The sequence below is a fragment of the Grammomys surdaster genome, unplaced genomic scaffold, assembly GCF_004785775.1.
Source record: "Grammomys surdaster isolate TR1022 unplaced genomic scaffold, NIH_TR_1.0 126076, whole genome shotgun sequence".
Lineage (NCBI taxonomy): Eukaryota > Metazoa > Chordata > Mammalia > Rodentia > Muridae > Grammomys > Grammomys surdaster.
In genome coordinates, this window is record NW_021620885.1 from 7,041,815 (window position 1) to 7,061,505 (window position 19,691).

A 19,691-nucleotide genomic window follows, 5' to 3' on the forward strand; every position below is an offset into this window, starting at 1 on the left:
AGAGAGAGAGAGAGAGAGAGAGAGAGAGAGAGAGAGAGAAAGAGAGAGAGAGAGAGAGAGAGAGAGAGAAAGTGTTAGTTAGTTCAGGGCTGACCACTTGGTACTGAGTAACCATGGAGAAGACTAATCCCCCATCTCTCATCAGTCTTTAGTTGCTTTCGTTCAGTTCAGTTTGTTGAAGTCTCTTTCTAAAATCTAAACCATTTTCTGTCTGGTGGAAGGACTCGACCTTCCACATTAGCATGTCTACAGGCATTATCATCATTCACAGGTCCCGTTCCAGCAGCCATATTATTGTTGAGTATCATAGGTGAAGCTCCCCTGTTATTTCAAGGAGAACAGATCTAACAGCAGAATTCCAGGTTCTCTGGCTCTTAAACTCCTCCTGCCCAATCCTCCATGATGTTCCCTGAGCTTAGGTGTAGGCGTTTATAGTGAAGATGTGAATACTGGAGCTGGGCACTCCATGATCAATTATCCTCTGCATGTTGACAAGTTGTGGTCCTCACTCTGTTACAAAGAGAATCTTCTCTGAGGAAGGACAAGAGCTGCACTTAACTGAGGTGGAAGGATAAGTTTTAGGATGCCATCTGTAATATTCCTGCTTGGCCAACGTGGCAGGGTGAAGTTCTCTTCTAAGAGCCATGACTTCCCTAGCCCTGGGGACTTGGCTAGGTTTCCAGTGCTTTCCCTTTTGTTATGCAGGCCTTAAGTCTAATTAAACTGCTGTGACACTTTTGTAGCTTTAGGGATCTTTTGATATACTAGTCATGGTTGTGGTTTGTACATGTCCCAACTGGGTAGAACTATTGATTACTTTCCTGCACTGGCAGCTTGCATAGCATCTCCTGGTACTATAAAACTAGTCCCAGGACAGGAAGCTTTGAGGTCAGATCCAGCTCAAATCCTTTTGTCAAATCACATGGTATTTTCTGCAGTAAAGACTTACCTTTGGTTTCTGAAAATCGAACATGGGGAAACAGCAATAGCGTATGTTGTTTGGGGACTCTCTTGGAATCCCCTGAGCCACAATCCAAAGGGAGGTTTATCATGCCTGATGTTAGAGATTTTTGTTAGATGCTCTGTGGTTCTCAGGAGGAGCATTATTTCGTATAGTGCTGTAATTTCATTGTCTTAGTTAAGGTAATTGTTGCTGTTATGAAACATCATGGCCAAAAGCAAGTTGGAGAGGAAAAGGTTTATTTGTATTGCTTTTGGATTATTGGCATTATTTGTATATTTCAGGACAGGAACTCAAACAGAACAGGAACCTGGTGACAGGAGCTAATGCAGAGGCCATGGAGGGGTGCTGTTATTTGCTTGCTCAGCCTGCTTCCTTATAGACCTCAGGACCACAATCCCAGGGATGGCACCACCACTATGGTCTGGGCCTTCCCCCATCAATCACTAATTCAGAAAATGCCCTACGGGTTTACCTACGGCCCAATTTTATGAAAGCATTTTTTTTTTATAGGAACCATGATCTTTTATTGGGGGAGGGTTCATGAATCCTTCTTGGCCGCCGCCTTCCTCATGGCTGCCAACACGTTGCTCAGCTCCTCCTGCTTTCTCTTGGCGCGGATGTGCATGCCCATCCTCTTCTTGATGAACTTGAGTGCTCGCTTGTCCTTGGACACTTTGAGCAACTCCATGGCGCCGCGCTCCTAGGGCGCGAAGCCGCAGACCTCCCGGATCACGTCCCGCACGAACTTGGTGTGCTTGGTGAGGCGCTGTGTCTCGGCTTGCTGACGTTCTTCGTCACTCTGTGGCCCTTGTTGAGGCCCACGGCCATAGGGTAACGCAGGGCCATAGTTGCTACTTTCCGATGGCGGCCAGGACAGGAAGTGAAAGCATTTTTTTAATTGAAGTTCCCTTCTTTCAGATGACTTTAGCTTGTGTAAAAGTGAAGTAAAACTACCCAGCACATTCACTAAACAAAAGAATGTATACACATACGTTTATATGTATTATATTAAATTTTAGACAAATCTCCAAGGATATGATTCCTTAAGGCCTTTCAAGCATCTTCAGTGTTATTAATCTTCCTTTCCCTTTCTGTATTGACCTGCCTCCTACCCACCAATTAAATCTGCCCCATTTCCCATCCTCGTATAATTGTTAATAAAACCAATTAGTACTGTCATATTTCCACATGAAATGCCTGCTATATGACACTGGGCACCTGAACCATTTGATTTCTATTTTTAGCACTGTTCATTTTGGCTAAGACCAGTAGACATGCCAAACAGGAAGGAAGAGTCTAGTGACAACTCCAACTGTCTTGGATGTTTAAAGAGATAGGAAGGTCACATCACTCCTTGGCCCATTTTCTATCATTCAGGATGAAGAGTGGGATGATTCTCCTCTCAAATCACACTGGAGATGTTTTGGACATGACCCAGATGAACATATAGCTATGAAAAGACAAATGGCCCTTTTCAGACTAATAGAAAGGGCTGTTTGTATGCAGCCTACACTCTCCAACTTTAATGGCTGATAATAGAATGAGAGCCAATGCAAGCAAAGCCAACAGAACTACAGATTTATCATTGACTTGGGATATTATTTTAACATACTAATATTATTACCAAGCCAATCAAACTAATTTTCAAGAGACTATTTACATAGATATAAAGGGAATATTTAAGTCTAGATTCATAGACTGCTCCAATTTCAGAAAAAAAAAAGTTAAGTAGTTCTAAACCTCTTGGGACTTGTGAGCTATTTGGAATTCCCAGAGATACAGTGGAGGCACACATACTATGGCAGAAACCAAGAGCTCTCTAATTCAAATTATGATCTGCTCAGCAAGAGAGATGCCATGCCTGGGACTGGAAACCTAGCTAACTCTCAATACTATTGAAATCGTGGTTATTGGAAGCGGATCTACAAACTAATTTACTAAACCAGCATAGTCCCTAACAACAATCTACAAACAGTTGTCCTTTGTGTTAATCAGGATTCTCTAGAGGAGCAGAAATTTCACAGTCACTACTTTTGGATTCCAGCTGTGACACAGCTGCCACTCCTTGTTCCCAACTTGACAAGAGACTGCTGTGATCACATGCTGTCCACTGACTTAGCATCTGAGCTTCTTTACTGTTTTATATATGCTAAATGTTAGTACCCTGATTCTTTTTTAGGACTGCCAGACCTCACATCATATTACATGATCCTGAATGTAGCTGTAGTTTAATTGGCAGGACATTTGAACTCACAGGGCTGAAAAGATCCTGAGGACAAGAAAAAGTCAGAGAAATGAAAAGAAGTAAAGTGAGCGGGAAATGGGAGCTGTGAAAAACCATGTAGCCCTGGTCTCCAGGAAGAACTATATTAGTCACTAACCCTACATCTCCCTTTCAGCTGGGTATATATGCTAGTTCCACTGTGCACTGGGGGAACTGGACAGACAGCCCCCGTTCTCAGAAGACTGTCTTTACCGAAGTATCGAGAGATATTTGTCCTTTTAAAACGTACTACTGGCTCTCATGTGCCCACTAATATTAATAACATTCCAGAAGCCCCTTGGTCAAGCAAGGGCTCTTCCAAAAGGCTGAAGGCTCTTGTCAGTCTCTCCTCATTCCTTTTGGTCTCTGTCCAACGAAAGCTAGAAGTAACAAATTATGACTGTCGACTGTTGTTGATTTCTAAATTACTTCAAGGTCTGTGAGCACTTCTCAGAAAGATTATTTTACAGGATTACAGTAAACAGGCCATGTAATGCTTACACAGTTCTCCCAGATATCAGTGGGCGGGTCTGGTGATATTGCTTTTACTGATATAAGGAAGAGGCATGGACCCAGTAAAATTTCCTTAAATGAGGTGCTGGCGTTGTAGCCGCAAGCTTCACTGCCATCTATTATCATGCCCTGAAAGTTACTGGGAAAAGGGTTACAGGGCTTCTTCTTTTCACCAAAATTGTTTTTTGCATCCTTTTGTTTTTTAGCTATTTGTTTTTTACTTTTTCATGTATGTGTATAGTGCATAGTAGTCATACGTTTGTGGTGGTCTGAATGGCAGGTCTCCTCTAAGTCCCAGGCATTTGAATACTTGGTCTCCAGATGTTGGCTGTTTAAGTATGGTTAGGAGGTGTGGGCCTGGTAGAGGAAGTATATTACTGGGGGCAGGCTTTGAGGTACAAAAGCACCACCATCCTCAATTATCTCTGTTTCCTGTTTGTGGTTCAAGGTATAAGCTCTTAGATTTGGCTCCAGCCACATGTCAGTCTTGTGTCTCCACTGCTATAGATCATGGCCCTCTGGAACCAAAAGCCCCAAGTAAACTGTTTATTCTATGAGTTGACTTGTTCACGGTATTTTACCACAGAAATAGAGAAAGGACTAACACTCAGTTTGATCCTCTCTTACCTTTCTCTCTCCACACGAACCCACCCACCTTCCCTCCAAGTCCCCATTCCACTTTCCTGTCTTTTGGTTTGGTGATCCACTGATGTTATCCAGCATTGTCCCCACTGGCAGGGGTGTGAAGCCATCCACTGGAGCATACAGGGGTTATACCACTGGAGACAATGACTTCCTATCTCAGAGCAAGTCTTAGCTGCTGTTGATGTATGAAGTGCTACGTCCATACAATGTGACATCATGTTAAAATGAAAAGAAATAAAGTACTAATGAATATCTGATACTTAATATGGATGAACCCCGAAAACACTATGTTAAGAGAAAGAGAGCAGGCACTGGGGAGTGGGTGCTGTGTGGTCGCTCTTCTATTAAGCTCTGCTTTAAAAAGAGCAAACCCTTAGAGATGGAAAGTAGGGTTCCCAGCAGCTGGGCTGGCGGCTCAGATTGGGAATGGCTGTTTATGGGCTGGTGTTTCTTTCTGATTTGAGGAAAGTTATGCTGATGACTACACAAATGTCATACATAAAGGAAGCCCATTGGTCTGCATCCTCCACATGGGAAGCTTATGTTGAGTCAGTAATAATGCACTACCATGTTTTACATCCCACCCACCCCTCTTCTGCCAGTCAGTGTCAAAGTATGGTATCACCCCATTGGTAAGCACCATATCACTGAGGCCAACTAAGGTAGAAAAACCAAAATCTGTCCATTACTGAAGTCAATGTTTTCTTACGAGTTCCAAAATGGACTCATTCCAAATGAAAATTTTAAGAAAGAGAATTTGATATTGCCTTTTACATCCTCCATTAAAAAAAAATTAAAAACAACCAACCCCTCCTCAATTTCTAAAGTTTAAAATCCTTCATTCTGTTTAAAGTGAAAATATCCATCTTGCTCTTATGATAGGTTGATAGTGACAATGACTTACCAAAAGGCAGAGTCGACCCTACTCAAGTCTCCTCAGGTCTCCTACCAAGTTCACATTGCCATGTTATCACTGCAGAGACTCTCCCATAAAGTGTGCTGTTTTCTTGTTTGCTTTTGTAGTGAAGTACACTATGGCCAGTGTTGGAGGTGCCAGGGTATGAGAGCAAGGCTACCCATGAGGGTGAATCTCTAAACAGCCTATCACCACTATTATTACAAATAAAGCCTAAGTCTCTATATGAGATTTGGGCTACCTCACAGCAGAAGAAACAGACAAGAGTTTAACCTTTCACAATTTTCTCCAAGACCAAGATCCTTACTAACCTCAAATGGGAACAAAATTCAGACCAAGCAATATCCTTGGATTTATAAGCTCAGGAGAGGAAAATTATTTTTTTTTTTAAAATCAGCTATCTATCCTCATTGCTAATTTGAGTTCGAATTTTAGTATCACCCTGTGGGTTCGTATTTTTAGTGGGATTTGCAGGATATATACAAAGAGGGTGAGAGTCTGTGTGGTTGTAAAAACTGTCCGCAGCCTTCATCCTGCTTCAGAAAGTATGTTTTAATGACTCTGCCCCAAGAAATACTATTTAATTTTCTTCTTATATGGTATTACAGCTGTTCCTCTTTGATAATGGAAATTTTATTTTAAAACAATGTCCTTCCAGTGAAGAAGTTTATCTGAGCACAGAGCTTGAGAAGATAAACACTGATCCACTGATCATTTACAAAATGAACCAAGAAGTTCGAATTCTGCTACCAGCCTGGCTACAGGATGCTAATCAGTGTGTGGCCTCTTTTGAAGTTAGTTCCTCCAGCTACTGGATGTTAACATCTTGCCCACAGCTTTTCGTTCCTGCTTTCCCTGTTTTCATGTGGGGTTTTGTCTTTGCTTTCATCCTGTTCAGGTGGCCTATACCTTCAAGGATACAGTGTGAGCGAGCAGACCCACGGCTTTGAGCAACCAGTGATTGAGCTCAAACCTTCATCAGAGGAGTTCAAGACTTTCTATTTCTGTGCAGAAAATAAAACAGAAAATCAGCGGTAAGCCAGGACCTTCCCTTCCTCCCTCTGTGTCAGCCTTGACAAGCAAACACACCCCTTTATCTTTCAATTCCACTCTTAAGGGAAATCTACCCTTTGTAAGTTTTGTATTTGCGATTCTGCAGGTTTCTTTCTCTTTCATCCCTTCTTCAGTGACTTCTCTAGAGATGGTTTTTCCCTCCAAATGAAGATGTAGTAAACTGAATTCCTGCCAAGACAATAGATGACTCAGGCATCAACATTAAAACACACGCACACATGCAGGCACACACACATGCACATGTATACACAGACCACTTTCAGTTTGTAAGTAATCTATAGATCTTTAAACTACATTTCTTAGTGCATCCCAATCTTGTAAAGCGCAGATCTGTCACTTGGTCTCTTTTCCCATAGCATGCATGAATTTGTCCACTTGTATTTGGTTGATTGTTTTTATCATAAGCCACGGAAGGATATACAAAGGATTTTAGTTTGTGGTCTATTCGACCTTAGGTTGTCATTCACAAGCCAACATTTTGTTCAAATGGTTTTGAAACACAAGAATGTTGACATAGCTAGACAGAACCCGGTGAGGAAGGAGGTACTGAGCATAAGTGCTCGAGTCCCTTCTCTTACTGTGTCACGGTCATCTTTCACCTGCTCCAGGCCTGATATTCCAACTAGAAGGATCCCATTAAAAAAATTCCTTAGTAAAGCCACTTGATGGATTTGTATATTTTTAAAGGACATTTATAAGAAATAGTGTTTTAAACACAAAGAAATGAAACTCCAAAAGTGAGACTTTAGGTATCGTCCTCAAACAGACACTTGGCAAGAGATTAGGGACATGCCTTTTCCCTCTATGTAAATGTTGCTTGTGTCTCTCCTTTGAAAGAGGTTCTAGGGTAGGAGGCAGGTGTGTTACTGTTAAGTGTGTTGCCATGACTCTCTTCCTGGACATTTGCCAAACAGATGATGATAGAAAGCGTCCAGCTAGCACACTGAAGCAAGGGTCACTGAAACTGATCTAAGTCCCATCTGATAAAACCGGAGAGTTTCTCTAAATAGTTGGACCTGACTGTTGTATTCATATGGCTTTTTCTTTTTAACAGTAAAAAAACCTATCATTGAGCCACTGGAGAAATATTTCAAAGGGTAATGATGGAATGTCAAAAAATGGATAGAACTTAGACCTACATTTTACACCATTTATGCCTAAAGTAAGCTTAGAATTTTATAAAAAATTCTGGCTCACACCCAGAGACACACAGATTCATTTATTAGTGTTTCTGAGACAGCCTGTTGGAGATACTCTTGGGAAACTGTTTCTGTTATTCCTAGTACTCTAGTGATAAAGCACATGCCCTTAGGAACAATGTTGCACAAAAACTGTCCAAGAAAATGGAAGCAAGAGAAAGCAAAAAGGAATTAACTGGAAGGCAGTATGGTTTCTAGAATTTAATAACGAAATCATTTTTGCTGATATAGCAGTATTTATTACATGTTTGATCAACAAAGCTTAAAGCTAACTGAAAACTAACAAAATACTATTAGCAATTTGGAAACCATATAACTCATTGATCACTATTTGTGAACATCCTCTTCGCTCCTACACCCCCCACCTTCATTACTCAGCCATCTTGGTATTTCTCCTTCTCAGTCAACCTGAAATCCACAGAGCATGTTTATCCCATTAATTCCAAACTAAATCACCAAGAGAAACAACTAGAAAATAAATTAAAGAATTTTGTCACATCTTACTTCCCCAGGGTCTGACAGATTTAATGATCTGTTCTGTGGTTTCTTTTCCTTGCAGCTGGATTGCAGCTTTGAAAACATCTATCAAAAAATGGCTTCCTCTGGACCAAGCTATTCAGGAGTTCATGAATCGACCTCTAGAGGAGACCAGAATGTGAAGAAACTCTAATTAAAAAGACAGATTCCACAAGGCTGTTCCCAGCTTGAGGAAAGAAGCATAGCATCTCTTTGCAGTGTTCTGAAACACAGTTGTTCAGATGAATTTACTCCTTATGTTTTAAAACTTGGAGCAACGCCCTGATATCAGTGTTTAAGTTCTACACTTCCATCAAAGCCTAGGCAGCTTACATTTGCATCAGCAGAGCCTAGTCCCCTACCTCCAGCCCTTGAAAGCAAAAATAAACATGTATTTATTTTATTTTTATCTTTCACATTCTTCATTAAATCTTTCATTCAGAGCTTTGACCACAAACTTTGAATGGTATCTTTGGGCCAAGAAGCAGGACATTAGGGACAATTAAAGTCATGGAAATGATGTTCCTTACAGGATATGAGAGTATTGTGGCTAAAGGAGGTCATCTTGTTAATCTCTCTTATAACAAACAGGCCTAAACCCTCCCCAGGACTTCTTAGGTGGAGTTCTTCTCAATAATCTCTACAAGTTACTATTAAAAAAAAAAAAAACCAACAACAATATAAGGAAATAGACTTGAATCTAAGGGAGATATCTCAAAGACATGGACCTGGTTCACTATGTGAATTTCTACAAAACCAAAACTGAATCAAGAGCTCATTGCTGTAGTCCTAGAAAGCAAAATTTGAAGAAGTAAAATGCTGTATTTCTCAGTGTAACGATCCTTAGCTATGTTGTACTGATGAGGTTGTAACCTCATTTTGGAAGTCTCATGTCCTGGACATGGACCACAGATTTCATGTTCATCTGGAAGATTCAATACCCTGAAGCGATTCATACACCATCTGACAGAAGGCAAAAAGTTATGCTGTTTCAAAGCCGCAATAGCTTTACAGCTTGACTCATCTTCCTTACAGATGAGGAAAAAGGAGGTGATTTCCTGCTGGTGACCACATCTGGATCCTGGTCATCTCTCCATTCAGTGTTTTCTTGCTCATCCTGCCCACTCCCCTCACTGTACCCAGGAAACTGTGGTTTGCTCATACAAACACACTGAAGCTTCTGATCAAACTCATCCAGTTTGCAGCAAAACCCTGAAGCAACACCTAATACTTTTTTATTAAGATTATAATTACCATACCCCCTCATCTTTTTTTTCCCCTCCAAACCATTCTATATATTTCTCCTTGCTCCCTTTCAAATTAATGGCCTCTTTTATTCCTTATATCTCATGGAAGTATCTCATGTTGATTTAAACTATATTATTCTTCGCCAGATGATCTTAAGTGTGAAAAGCATAGCAGAATCATGTCGTTGTCCTATATTCTGTATCACTCCTTGGGTGAAATGTATATGGAATCCCCCCAAATATTTTCTGTGCCTGTTATTTGTCATAATTCAAATAAAGGAGTCTTGTGAGCAAATGAGGATGTGGCACTTACCCCATGGACTAGGAGAAGCTGCCTAGATGAGCTCATGCCCAAAAGCAGCATGCTGTAACACTCTGACCAACTTAATGCCGTAATCAAACAATATTTAATTAACAACACACAGCTCTCCATCCTGAGAATGGTGCCTTTGTTCTCACAGTATCTGCCACGACAATAATGAGGTCTTTCAACAGAATCATCAGGAATGTTCATGTCAGGAACCTGCGGCTTGCACTTCTGCTCCCCTGTGGTGTTTCTGCCCCTCTGGATCCTGGCCATGGAATGCACATACTGTGCCGTTACCAGGCAGCCAGCTAGTGACCACAGCCAACTGTAACATGGGCATGGAGCTCTCCCCTGCAGGAGAAAAACAAAAGCAAATACCCCAGTCAAATGTGAATACAGTTTCCTCTGACTCAAGCATGCCTGTAAGTTCATTGAAAGTGAATGATACCAACCTTCAAAGCCCAGGGAGACTTATTGTTGTTATTCTTGGGTAGTTCTGTTGATGTTAATAATTATGGACATTAAATTAAAAAACTTCTGGGTGAGCAATTTCATGCAGAGAGTATTGGAAGTTCTTATGTGTTTCTCAAGGAGGGAATGTGGCCCAGAAAGGAAAACAAAATACACTTAGTTCTAAGACTAACGATATTTCCCTAGACCCAGAAGGTTTGCATCTCCAATAGATGTGAGAAGAAGGGAAGAGAATTGGATCATCCCTCTATGTAAGCAAGATCTCACTCTACATCTTCGAATTAGCCTTTTGTCAAATCAGGGAGCACTTCCCACAAGCCCAGTCAGTCAGTAGATGTGTAGTGAGCACATATCCTGAGCCACCCCTCCTGACTGCCCCCAACCGACTACCATGGAGGTATAAAAGATACACAAATCATTTGCAGCATAGACAGTGGCCTGGGAGTTTGTGTCTAGCCCTACCTCATCTGGCTACAACCCCAGGGACTTTGTTTGTGTCTCCCTGGCTTTAGCTTCCTCATTATTACATAAGGTCATTCCTGTCTCAAGTATCTACAGAAATTCAATCAACACAACCACATATGAAAACTCCTAGAACAGTGTGTCACTCTGTAGACTCTCAGGATGATTTTTAGTATCATTACCAAGGACTAGTCAGCTTACACATAGACCTCATGTCTCTGAGAACAGCACCACAAAAAATACAAAAAAGTATTTTGTCTCCTGAGGGACTTAGTGGAGAAAGGATATAGAAGAGATCCATTAAGATTCTATGTGGACAGGATATAAAAGAGTAAGCTTGCTTATCTCACAATATGGCCTTATATAGAACCACCAAGACTGGCTTACAAGTACCAAAATTCCCTGGTGAACTTGACTTTCCATTAGCATTCCTAGGAAGCTCCAATCTTTAGCCCAGTCGTTTTATGCTGTGACCTTTTAATACAGTTCTCCATAATGTGGTCACCCCCAACCATAAAACTGTTTTGTTGCTACTTCATAACTGTAATTGTGTCCCTGTTGTGAATCGGAATGTAAAAGTCTGACGTGCCAGATAACTAATATGGAACCGCTGTGAAAGGGTTGTTTGTGCCCCCAAGGGGTCATGACCCACAGGTTGATAACCACTGCTATATCCTAATGTTTTTCACAGAATTCTCCATGTAATTTGTAAGATGTTCATTCTACTCCTGCTATTGACAGTGCACACACTTTAGGGAAACCTCTACCACTGTACTTGGAGTTCCCATTAGAATTACATGCAGTGGAGACAAATAAACAACCACCCAAAACACATAAGAAGTGCTTAAATTTTAGTCCAGTTCCTCAATAATGTCACTAGTTTGAGAAAGTGCCTCCAATCATCCTTTGTACCCAGTTCAACTTCCATTTGTATTAGTGCTTGCAGCAATAATTTCCCCAAAACTTTTGAGGAAAGAAAATGCTTTCTCCAGTATTAATATCCTAGATGTGTATATACTATGTGAGCTTACCCAGAGACCACATGAAAGTCTTCTCAATGGCTGTCTGTGACAGTAGCCTCTTTGTTCTTACAATAACTTTACATCATGGATGGATACACACGCATGCACACACACACATGCACATACACACACACACACACACACACACACACACACCAAAATTGGTTAATATTAATATTCTTTCATATTTTCAAACCTGCCTTTTCAGAGTGAAATCCATTTGGGGGCAGAATATTTTTATTTTAATGAGTTCTTCACTGTCTACTACCCTAAGGCAGATATATCCAGTATTTGTAAAACATTCAAAAATAATTCCAGAAAGCTATTTTATCAATCTTTTCAAGCAAAATGAAAGGACCTCTGCAGCTAGTATTTGATAGCTTCAAAGATTACATACTATAGCTATGTTGCTTACTATATACCCAGAAGCCTTCAGAATCTGTATAAATATTAAGCTATTACTATTATGATAAATAAAACTCCATCTTATAAGCAGACAAATGAACTCCATTTGATAATCTAATCACACAAAACACAGAATCTATTAATTTTGAGTTTCAATTCTAACTTGGACAAATTTGAAGACTTAAAATCATAGACATTTTCTGGAAAGAACTTAACCTTACATTTATAATGAGTGTGAGAAAATGATGTCACATATCCCAGGAACATTATGAACAGGTCCTGAGACAGAGGAGACTCAATCTTAACTGTTCTCTGTCCCTGTGGTCTTCTCTTCCATGTCTACCTATAGAGAACACCTAGGAGCATTTGTTCACTGATCTTTCTCTTTTTGAAAAAGTTTTAACATTTTAACTGAATTTATTTCATATGTTATATATACTCTTACCCTGCTTTGTCTCTCCCTAACTTTTCTCAGATCCTCCAGACCTCCCAACTCTCTCTTTCTCAAAAAACAAACAGACAAAACACACGCACACACACACACAAACACAAAAAGTGGAAAACAAAATATACAAGCAAAAACCCCAATAAGACAAAAATGCCTAAACAAAGAAATATGAGAGACAAAAGTCTACAAAAAAAATACCCTTGAGATTGTTTTGTGTTAGCCAAACATGGGCATGTGGCCTGCATGAAATGTGGCTAATATACAGTGAGACTCCATTGGAGAAAACTATTTTTTTTCCTTTGCAAGCATTAGTTTCAGATAGCTTCTTGGTCAGGAGGATATAAGGAGGGACCTTATATCCCCCATCTCAATGCTGGGAACCTGTGCAGGCCCACTATATTCTGCCAGTCTCGGAATTGTTATGTACATCAGTCCTATAGGTTCTAAAAGACACTCTTGATATAAAAAAAAACACCTCTAGCTCTTTTTAAATTTAATTTTATATTTTTACTTATTCTCTTTACATCCTGCTCACTGCCCTTCTTCCAGTCAACCCCTCCCATCCCCTTTTTCCCCAATCCTTCTCCACCGAGAGGATTGGGTCCTGTTGGGAATCCCCTCACCCTTGCACTTCAAGTATCTAAGCATTCCACCTCCTCTTCTTTGTAGATCCTCAAGCCCCAGGAGATGGGGGTTTTGATGGAGAGAAGACATCCTATTTAGGGCAGAGTTCTCCAAAGTCTCTCACTCCCTACATACTGTTCTGATGTGCCTCCCCATGTTAGTTCCCACCTACTGCAAGAAGAAACTTCTCTGAGGATGGCTGGAGGAGGCGCTGGTCTCACTTAGGATGATTTTTGCCTTGCTTCTCTCATTTCACTGTGAATTTCATAATTTCATTTTTAATAGGTGAATAATAGCTTATTGTACAAATGAACTGCATTTTCCTTATCCACTCGGCAGCTGATGAACATCCAGACTGTTTTCAATTGCAAGTATTATGGATGCAACAGCAATGAGCATGGTTGAACAAATGTCTGTAGGAGGATGTAGAGTCCCTTATGTATATGCCCAAGTGTGATTTAGCTGGTTCTTGGAGAAGATGGGTTTCCAACCTCTTGAAGCAGTGTCACACTGAATTTTATAGTAGCTGTACAAGTTTGCATTCCCACCAACAATGCTGTTATTCCACATTCTCACCAGCATGAGCTGTCATTTGCTTTATGGATCTTGGTCATTCTTGATCATGATCAGCCTGAAAATTTAGCTCTTCTTTATGTTAGGAGTGAGATCAAATGGATATCCAGTAACACATATGGGAGGCTCAGTTTCTCCTTATAAATGCTGAGAGCTAGACTTCAGAGGTCTAAGGTGCTGGTTTCTTCATAGAGGTAAATGTGCCCCATCCTCTTTCAGACACTTGAACTCCGAGCCTCTTGCATGATAACCCAGAGTGAAAATGAGATAGCTGCTCTTCATTTGCTCCTGACATTTGCCATCAACATGATGTGATGACAGAAACCACTTCCTAAATCAGACATTTTGAGAAAAAGATGCTATAAGTGACAATACTGAGATAGGAAATGTCCAAAGCAAAGGAACATTCAAGAACAACGCATAGCCATATGTAGAATAACCATGTGTACTCTTCTGTTTCTTATCTACCTATAGGAACAGAAATTTTGCTTTAAAAAAAATCAGCAGTTCTCATGTCTAGTTCCTTGAGAGAAAACAACTTCTATCAATCAATCAATCATAGCTCCAACAAATTAAGAAACAAATAACATTTGAAAAACCAGGGGTGGGGGGGCATTTAAAAATGAGTCTAGAAAACTCTTCAGCCCTTAGTTCATGTTTATTTGGAGTGAGCAGGAAGAATAGCTGCTTTTCCAAATAGTGAAGTCTAAGAAATCCCTCTTATGTAAATTTAATGGTGGAGACATAGAAGTCAGATGTCTCCCTTGAAGCACAGAAGCAGTGAGGACTTCCCCTTGTCCAAGACACTCTTGTCCAAGCCGAGCTGTCTAGAACACGCTCACTCACTGAGCCTTTGAAAGAGGCAGGTCAGCCAAGCTGCCTAGATGAACATCGGACCTACTGACCTACTCGGAGAAGACACTCTCTAACCTGTTAAACTGCCTGCAGGGTGTGCAGCAACCTCAGGTTTCTGGCTTTCATGAGCTGTCACTCATGCTGGGGTGGGATTTGGTGATGCAGCTATCTTTGAGTTACTTCTGCTCCTATAAGTAAGCCAGTGAAATTCACTTGTTCATTAATTGGGCTTTTATCCTTCATGTGATCTGTCACTAGTTCCCTATCTAGGGTGTGTAGACAATTGTCTTCATCTCCTCAGGAACAGTGTCTCACAACACCATAACATACAAGAGGCTGGATATTATTCAAATAAACCTGAGTTGAAAACTTGACCTTTTCCAGAACACTAAAACCATGTTGATTTGGCAGCAGAGCAATGAACCGTTCCACTGCCAATGTGCTTTTGAAAGAAGGATTTGTTTAAGTAGATGTTAGGGAGACACACCACAGCCTCTTTGCTGTTAGCATTCCTCCTCAGCCTTCCCAAGTGATTCTACACATTTGTCCTTCATGATTCCTCAGCGCCTCAACCTGCGGATATAAATAAAATGTTTTTCTCAGTGAATCTCTTCAGTCATTGTCACTCCAATTATGGCTATTTTTAAGTGAGCCATGCTATAAAATAAATTAGAACTTTTGCTCTTGGAAATTTTACTTTGTTGGTTGCAGCAATATAAAGTAGTTCAATCCAGTAGCCTTGTGCCACTCACAGGGATTTCCTTCTGGTTCTTCTCACCCTCTTCTGTATTCCTAATTGCACATGAGATCACATTCTTGTTAGACAAATACACATATAAATAGTCCTATTCCTTTCAGAAGTATATTACCTATTAATGACAATCTAAAATATATTAGTTATGCTATTTTCAATTCTTCTTTCTCTCAAAAGAATATTCCCCTATGTTTGGATAGATGTGTATGTATGTTTATTCTTCCTAAAACTATTTAATATGTTTCTAAACCCTGAAGTATGGCAGGACTTTTTTTTTAACTAAATAAAATACTCCTTGAAACAGTAGCATGTGGAGTTCCCTTTCTACTATAGTCCCGAGAGGACTATCACCCACACTTGTAGGTTCCTCTGTTTCTCTACAGCACCCATCTTTTCACCCATAACTACCATATTTTACTTCAGAAACCACTTGCACCTCTGTCCAAGTACAATGATCACTTAGGGTCCTGTATGTCTCAGCTCTGCTAAAGCCCACAGGTACCAATCACCGCCTTGCTCCCAGGATCAAATTTCACTGTTCCACGGAGAATGAACAAATGTGCCACACATGATCAGTTTGTCACACCATCACGCGCTGCTTCAGATCCTCAGGAATTCAGAATCCAAGTCAGATAAGGGCAGCCACCTGAAAACCTAATATGTACTTTATTATTTTCCCCTCAGGACAATGTGCAAAAGTAACAACAAGCCAAAATCCAGTGGCTAATCTGTAACAGGTAAATAAAAAGTAGGACTATAGCACCAACATACTTAGTCAAAGTAGAAACGTAACCGCATTCTTCAACCTTTCGGCTTGCAATCACTAAGAGCAAACAGTAGGCACTGAAGAATCGTAGCCTTATAAGCAAGAGCAAGCCCTACAGCAAGTCAAACATCTATGGAACAAATGGATTAAATAAATCAGACTGTGATGAATACATGGAAGAAAATAGCCAACCCAGTATAAGAGAGAATAATAAATGAGTTTAAATTCCCTCTATCAGACCCGCAACACAGCAGATGTGAAAAAGCCTCCTTATGGATAACCAGATTTCTGCTGGAGCAAGAACTCCACTGAGCAAGTACAGCAGGGTTTGTAGAAACAACGGAAGTTGCTGACAATGGGGTAGGAACTCAAGGCCTCAAAAACCACAGAGACTGAGCTTTATACCAACACTTAAGTGAACAGGAAAGAGGGAAATAGGCAAAGTCACTTTGTTAACAGTTTTATAAGGAAAAGTGGGCAGACTCCAAGACAGCTTGGTCACTAACATGCTTGCCAACTAAGCATAGGGACCTGAGTCTGATCCCCAAAGCCTGTATGTGATGATTAATCTTGTTTGTCAACTTGGTGGGATTTAGAATCACCATGGAAACAAGTCTATGGGTATGTCTGTGATGTGTTGTCTAGATTAGGCTGAGATGGGAAGACCACTGTAAATGTGGCTGGTGAGCTGAACAGAATGAAGAAATGAAGTAACCTGAACACAACCATCATTACTTTGTGCTTCCTAATTATGGATGTAATCTTCCCAGCTGCCTCCTGTTCCCACTGCCCAAATGTTTCCCTTTCCAATGGACTGTATCCACGGGATCTGTAAACCAAATGTGATCTTCCCTCCAAAAGTAGCTTCTGTTGTTGGATATCCTGTCACAGCTACAAGACAAGTAGCTAATGCATACATTAAAAAGCAGAATGGCACCGCTGTCCACTTGTAAACCAAGCCCTGAAGAATTATGGTAGGTGGATCCCTACAGCTCGCTGGCCAACCTGCTAAATCTATTCCAGAAGCTCAGGCCAGTGACAGATACTGTCTCAAAAAAGGAACTGGATGATATCTGAGCAAGAAAAATGATACCCAATGTTGGAATCTGGCTGTCCTAGGCATGTAATCTCCAAAATCACCTGAACTCACATCGGCACACATGTATGCATTGGCACACACATATACCCACATACACACACAAAAAGTGAACCTTTTAAAAAGTGCTGTGGTCTTAAAGGTTGCTAAGTGAGATTCCTAAATGAAATCAATAGTCATTAAAGCATCTATTGCTGCTCAAAATAACAACTAACATACATTTTGTTTATAATTTCAAAATTAATTTTGATAGTTTAAAATTAAAATATAGCGAACATGTATAACGTTCTTTATATTTCCAAATTCCTGTCTGGTGGCATCATACAACAGAACTAACAGGCATAGATGGATTCTGACTCCTTTGACTTGCCTCCTCATACGGGTAGTCATCAAACAGTTTGAGTCTAATAAAATTGTTTATTATATATTACTTTTTATTTACTCTACACCCATTTGACATCACTGACTCAAGCCAATAGCAGTGAGTCTTAAAATGGTCAAATCTCTTAATAGCTTAATTAGCCTTATTTTCTTGTAAGTTCTCAACTCTCCCCCTTTAAATATTAGCCAGTTTTCTCAAAAAAAAAAAAGAGAAAAATTTAAAACTTCTGTGACTACAAAAATGACTTAAAGCACAAGTCATGAACTTAGAGTAGTATGTCAGTCACATTACACACCAAGAATATTCAATGCATTCTTTTGTATAGTGAAATTCCTGCTTTGTGCTAAACAAAAGACATATAAGAAGACAAATGACTTACTAAAATTTATTTTTTAAGGGCTAGACGTAAGTACCCATCCCTGGAAATAAGAAGGAGTAAGGCTCCAATTATCTTAAAAATAAAATGTATGAAAACATCAACAACATAAACTATAAAAAATAAACACACACACACACACACGCACACATGCACACACACACACACACACACACACACACACACACACACACAGAACCATACCTGGCTAGGTACAAGGGTCAAGAGTGCCTGTTATAGAACAGGAGAAATCTTTGTGGAAACCAACTCCTTATAGATCTTGTCTTCCTTTTTAAAAAGACTAAAAGGAATCATTTTTAAATTCTTATTTTCAATATGAATAAACAAGTCTATGGAAACCTGAACAATTTACTTGTTTGAAAGTTAACAAAAGGGGGCTGGAGAGGTAGCTCAGTGGTTAAGAGCACCGACTGCTCTTCTAGAGGTCCTGAGTTCAATCCCCAGCAGCCACATGGTGGCTCACAACCATCTGTAACTGGATCTTCTGGTGTGTCTGAAGACACTAACAGTGTATTCACATATATATGTATAATTAAATCTTAAAAAAAAGAAAGTTAACAAAACGTCATGGAATCAGAGATCCTAGACACTATAGAATCACCAGAAAATGGTGATCTTGATGGTAAAGAGTTAGCTAGGGAAGCCACTGACACAAAAGAAACCCTAATAAAATCAGAAGATGAAAAGAGAAGGAAAACAGAGGGAGCCCAGCAAAGCATGAGATTCTCCTGTGTTGTCTCTCAAAGAACTGAATTCAGTTCACCGACACAAAGCCTTTATTTTAGCAAATGAGATTAGTCAGAAAACACTGAAATTCTTACTGTGTCTAAGGAAGATGTATTACCTAAGAGAATAGTGACTAAGCACCCCAAGCAAGAGTCATGTCATGAAAATAGCTGTACTACTTCATAATGTGTCTGAATGTTGATATAAAACTCCAAAGGCCACTGAGCCACACTGTGTGGTGTTTTCTATAACAATACCAAAAAGCAACACAGGAAATTGTAGATAGAATGTGTCTCCTGGTCCCAACTGACAACCAGGTTGTATGTGACTAAGACATGAATGACAGGCAATATCACATCTCCAGGTAGCTGATCAAGAGACCACGGCAAGTAACACACTACATATATTTCTAGTGGATATTCCACTCTCTACTAAAAGACAGGGGCAAAATGACAGGAGGAATTTTTTTCAGGTGGGAAGAAATAAAATCTAAGTATTGGTATATTTTAGCATTTTACCACTTGAAAAATAATGCTTAAGAGGTACTTTCAGCTTTGAAATTCAACCCAACTAGGGATGTCTTTAAAGGAAATACATTTCCCAGTTGTCACTAAGATGTATAGATCAAATCACTCTCAGTAAGAAAGCTCTGCATAGCTAGAATACATCAGCCATGTATGGTCCAAAAGCCTGAAAGTAAAAAGCAGAATGGTATGTCCACGTGATCTAAGGGCTTGAGTCCTCATATGAAGTTCTCTCCCATGGACCTATTCATTGCCACAATACAGTAGAGTCAAACATGACCACTGTGCTCTGAGCCAAGGGAAATACTTGTCTACTTGTGTCCACTAAGGTAAGATTGTAAGATATGGTTAATGGTGTTGCTACAGTGAAATATATGCTAAATTCAGAAGATATGATTCACAAAATATGAAGAATTTTGTTAATAATTTTATATTAACTATATTTTAAAATGATAAAATATTATATGTATTATGTTAAGTAAAGTTCATTATTAGAAATAGGGTTTTTATTGTATATACTGAAACATAATTATCATTTTAAT

At 39.8% G+C, this 19,691-nt stretch overlaps 1 protein-coding gene across 1 annotated transcript in view; it reads left to right on the plus strand.

Annotated features, from left to right (window-relative positions):
- Positions 1-8,499, plus strand: part of LOC114611047 — a 124,762-nt gene extending 116,263 nt beyond the window's left edge. Inside the window, exons 12-13 of the mRNA XM_028755708.1 lie at positions 6,200-6,335; positions 8,134-8,499. Coding sequence (XP_028611541.1) covers positions 6,200-6,335; positions 8,134-8,233 — 236 coding nt within the window. The 3' untranslated portion in view covers positions 8,234-8,499. The remainder of the gene's footprint in view (positions 1-6,199; positions 6,336-8,133) is intronic.
- The last annotated feature ends 11,192 nt before the right edge of the window (positions 8,500-19,691 follow it).